General features: G+C 35.3%; 1 protein-coding gene across 1 annotated transcript in view; it reads left to right on the top strand.

The window, feature by feature from the left end:
• The window catches only part of TTN (titin), a gene marked incomplete at its 5' end in the record, with an annotated part of 110,854 nt that overhangs the window by 18,289 nt on the left and 87,469 nt on the right, over positions 1–5,096 (top strand). The window contains 6 exons of the mRNA XM_009696706.1: positions 234–376; positions 2,890–3,013; positions 3,876–4,142; positions 4,289–4,386; positions 4,542–4,710; positions 4,804–5,070. Coding sequence (XP_009695008.1) covers positions 234–376; positions 2,890–3,013; positions 3,876–4,142; positions 4,289–4,386; positions 4,542–4,710; positions 4,804–5,070 — 1,068 coding nt within the window. The remainder of the gene's footprint in view (positions 1–233; positions 377–2,889; positions 3,014–3,875; positions 4,143–4,288; positions 4,387–4,541; positions 4,711–4,803; positions 5,071–5,096) is intronic.

Raw genomic sequence — 5,096 nt, 5'->3', positions numbered from 1 at the left:
CCTGCTGACCTTGTTCAATTTAAAGAAACATGCTCCGTAAATAGGAAATTTTAGGTGACCAGCCCTCCCCCTAAAACCCCAGGGTGGCCTCTTCTATTTAGGGAATTTAAAGAGCAGCATTGTGATGTCTATCTCTCTTGAAGGAAGCCACCATGGAGATTAATACATAAGCGCAGCAGCTCTTTCTTGGGTAGAAGTGACTAATCTGAAAATTATGTCTTCTGCTTACCAAGCTCGAGTAATTGGCTTGCTGAGACCTCTCAAGGATGTAACAGTGACAGCCGGGGAATCAGCAACCTTCGATTGCGAACTCTCTTATGAGGGAATCCCAGTAGAGTGGTTCCTGCAAGGCAAGAAACTGGAGCCCAGTGATAAGGTAAAGAAATCAAACTTTATTTTTCCTCATGTTTCCTCCTCCTTCCTCTCTTTCAGCTCTCTTCCCCTTCTTTATTTCTCATTTACTCTCTGCCAATAGAAGCACTAAGGCACAGCAATACAGTAGTGCTGCTGTACCAAATCGTAAATGCTCACTAAATCAGATGTAGCATTTTTTTTCCCCAGAAATTTCAGTATTCTGGAATACTACACATATTTATCATACGAAGGGAAACTAAGGTTCCAAAATATCAATCATTACAACAGTGATTTTGTGCCTGGTTCTGTTGGAGACTCAGTCTCGTGGGTACTGAATGGTTTTTGCTCAGGTGAATTGTAGTTACAGTGAGAGAGTTTTGAAAAGGTGCTATCAGGAAATGCTTTTTTTCTCCTGACTGCTGAGTTGCAGTCTAATTCTGCATATAAGGGGATTAAGAGGATTCAAATTCCATTTCAGGCATTTGTTCTGGCTCCCCAGATAACTTTCTGGGCAGATTTGCTTGTCAAGCACTTCTCACTAGCTATTTTTAACCCTTCATCAAGTGCTGGCTCTGAACTCTGAGATCTGAGCAGCCTGGAATGCAGGCAGTTTAATATTTGAAGTTAATAGTAGGGGAAATGCATAAAGAAACATAAAGAAATACATTAAGAAACATAAAATCTGGATGGATATCACTGGTTTTAAGACTTCTTTTTAATATACTAGACCTAAGAGAAATAATGCAAATGAAAATACAAATCGGAAACCTCAGGCAAAGCAAACTTTCAAGGCATTACGTGATCCATCAAAGTTTCAGAACCTGTAATAATACTGCTCATAATCCTTTGGTACAGAATTTTTTTCTTTTAAAAACAATTTTTAACATATTATTTTCAAGTTTTACTAGATCTTTCTGAGTTTCATCGAATTTGCCTAAATAAAAACTGTTTCATGAAAAGAACAGACTATAGAAATGCAATAAGAAAAACTGATCATGGTGATAGGCAACCCTATTATAGTATTTAAGAACAGAAAAACAAAACTGAAACTCAGCAGACAAGACATATAATAAACCAAGGTAATCACTTCTGAGTCTAGGAAGAAAAATGTGGAAAGCTATTGATCCATGCAGTGGCTTGATAGTTATTACTGCCTGGCAAGAAGAACACTGTATGTTCAATATTCTGTATGTTGGAACGTTATTTTGTTCTCATGTGTCTAGGCTATCATTTTAACTACATGAAACAAATATCCAGATTTTCATTCAGTTTACATATACAGTCAAAACTGTCATTTGACTTGTTTAAATTTTATCCAGAAGAAATTCAGAGTAAACCTTGTATTTACTTGATACATTGCTTTCTGGCCAATTAAAATAGCCTCTTGAAACACTTTTACTACTATCTTCAAGAATCAATCTAATTGTACAAGTGTTTCATTCAGCTGTATTTAATTCAAACCATTATTTTACCTCTGTGGCTGGCATTCAGCCGTACACATATAACCTTTATTGAAGTGGCTTCTTTCTTTATCTTTACTGCTTACCTGGGTCAAATATATATTTGGCTTCATCTCAAAGTCTTTCAGATGAGCACTCACTAGAGCTAGTTTTCAGGGACACAATGACCATTTGGGAGGAAGAACAGCCTCTTAGTTCCTTTCTTCCTTCTGAAGAAAAAGGGACTTCCTTCTTGAAAGTAACTTTTGTCTTTTATGCTTCTTCCTTAGCAGAAGCTTGCTTTTCCCCTTTATTTTTATAAATCAGCATCTACTACTTGATCATGTACTTCTCTGAAAATAAATAAAGTGAATTCTTCAAGAGCTATGTTAAAATTCACTGCATGAATGAGTTGCAGCTCTCTTAATGACTGAAATGCAGGATGTATTCTTGAATTCCTCAGGTCCACTCCTAGAGAAAAGGGATGTTTGTGTAGGAGTAGCCCAATTCAAACTCATGATTGCAAAGTAGTTTCAGCAATAGATCAATATAGAAATTATTTTTTAGGCAGAATTTTTTACCAAAATTTAATAACAGAAAGTCAAATTGGCATTTACAGAAGAGTATATGAGGGGGTGTCAAACCTCTCTATATCTCTCTGAAAGTTTTTGCTTTAGATGTAGCCGAGAGTAATACCAACTTTTTCCTTATTTTGGTTACTTATTTTCTTTAAAATTTACTTATTTGGGTATTTATTAGTGCCAAAATAAGCATGGTCTCAAGTCAGCTTCATTTTGAACTCCAATAGTAAACTCAGATTTTCTAATACAAGGACAAAAATACCTTATAATATGGGGAAACTTAAAATTGTACTTTCTTGTACGTGAAAGGGCAAAACAGAAATGATTCTCAAAATCCTCAAAGCATCTGTGTCTTGAGCTATATCTAGTAGATACAGAAGGAAATTATCAAAATTTCATATAAAAATAAACAACCAAACTCCACAAATAACAATAAATAGCAATGCTATTTCATTGAGTATTTCTTAAATATTTGTTGTAGATACTCACAAAGGGTTTTTTATGTACTTTTTAAGGTCGTGACACGTGCTGAAGGGAGAGTTCATACACTTATTCTTAGAGATGTCAAGTTAACAGATGCAGGAGAGGTATCACTGACAGCAAAAGATTTCAGAACTCAAGCAAATCTTTTTGTGAAAGGTAAGTCAGTCATTTTATTTATACCATAGTCAGTGTTAATGGTCCATTCATGATTCATCCTGGAATAGGATGATAACATACATCATATATCAAATTAGTAGGATCATACATTCAATATTGGATTGGTAGAAAACTTTCTTGATTAAAAATAGCCACTTACTTAAAATCTTTGTGCTTCACAGAAGAGCTGAAGAAAGGGGGAAATATTGGAAATGTGTCAGACATGGGAGATTAATCAGTTAGTTAGGATTTCCAGGGCTTTATTGCAGACTTGAACTTTCAGTTGGCCTGAATATGATTCACTGGCCTTTATGGCTCCTGATGGCTTTTTTTCTGTTCTTTGGGGTATCCAGAAATATATGACAGCACAACTACACCATCAGTCGAGTGACATAACATTGACTGTATACCCACTTGCACTACTTACAAGCTACATATGGCTAAGAAGTCAAAAGACTGCACATACATCTAACTAATCTAGTAATTCAAGGAAAAAATTTAAAAATCATTCCTTAAGTTCAGAGTATAACTTCAGAGTCATTGATCACATGGGTATAGTTCAGCTAAAGAAACTGAGTTGCAAGGCTTTGTGATGATTTGTAAGTAAATACTCCATGGTCAAAGATATCATTCAGTCTAATCTTACAGTAGGCTGAAAATGAGGAAAATAGCTGAATTAACTGAACATGTCTCAGAATTAAAAATAATAATTAAAAAAACCCACAAGCCTTCAGCAGAGGCATCTGAGAACCTTTTTGATTATTCAGTCAAGGACAATTAGTAAACAGTATGGGACAGTTCTGTACTAGCAGAAGGCTGGCTATAATGTAAATCTTTTCTATCAAAAATCTGTTTCTTTTAGAACCCCCAGTTGAATTTACTAAACCACTTGAGGACCAGACTGTTGAAGAGGAGGCCACTGCAATACTGGAATGTGAAGTTTCCAGGGAAAATGCAAAAGTTAAATGGTTCAAAAATGGAGAAGAAATTCACAAAACAAAGAAGTATGATATAATTTCTGATGGCAGGGTCAGAAAACTCATTATCCATGGCTGCACGCTGGATGATGCAAAAACATATACCTGTGATGCTAAGGATTTTAAGACATCATGTTTTCTCAATGTAGAACGTGAGTCATTTACAATTTTCTACAAAATGTTCAAGTGCTATAAATGCTATGTACTAGTCCCCATGACAGCCAATAATATCATGTCAGCAATTTATTCTTCTCTATTGGAGATGTTCCTCTACTAAAAATTTTCTTTTCTCTTACAGCTATTCGTGTTGAATTCCTGAAACCCCTAACTGACCTTGAAGTTAAAGAAAAAGCATCTGCTCGATTTGAATGTGAAATTTCGCGTCCAGGTGTCAAGGTCAATCATAATATTTTTTTAATCTGAGTAACTCCTTCAACTAGAGGGGTTTTTTTAAATCGACAACTTTATTATGTTGTTACAAAAGAACACACAACTTAAATCTATTATGAGTATGTTAATATTAATAACCATGTTTATTTGTCCTAAAACAGGTTAAGTGGTTTAAGGATGGCATTGAAATTAGAAAAGGCAAAAAGTATGACATAATTTCCAAAGGTGCAGAACACATTCTTGTTGTCAGTAAATGTGTCTTCGATGATGAAGCTGAATATGCCTGTGAAGCAAAAACAGCTCGAACTTCAGGCCTACTTACGGTGATAGGTAAACACAATGTTTTAGAATCTAATCTAGGAACAAGAAAAAAAGGGTTTTTTTGACAAAGGTTTTAATCATCTTTCAAAATTCTTGTTGCAGAGGAAGAGGCTGTTTTCACAAAAAATCTTCCTGACCTTGAAGTAAATGAAAATGATACTGTAAAATTGATCTGTGAAGTTTCAAAGCCTAATGCTGAAGTTAATTGGTTTAAAGGAGATGAGGAGGTGCCTGATGGTGGTAGATTTGAACACATTTCTGATGGCCGAAAGAGAATTCTTCTCATACATAACGCTCATCCTGAAGATGCTGGCAAATATACTTGCAAGCTCCCAAGCTCTAGTACAACAGGAAAACTTACTGTACATGGTAAGAGAGTTACTTTGGTGGCCTTG

This window comes from Cariama cristata, unplaced genomic scaffold (assembly GCF_000690535.1).
Source record: "Cariama cristata isolate BGI_N322 unplaced genomic scaffold, ASM69053v1 scaffold29373, whole genome shotgun sequence".
Taxonomy (NCBI): domain Eukaryota; kingdom Metazoa; phylum Chordata; class Aves; order Cariamiformes; family Cariamidae; genus Cariama; species Cariama cristata.
The sequence above is the reverse complement of the archived record's forward strand: the minus strand, read 5'-3'. Positions and strand labels throughout refer to the sequence as shown.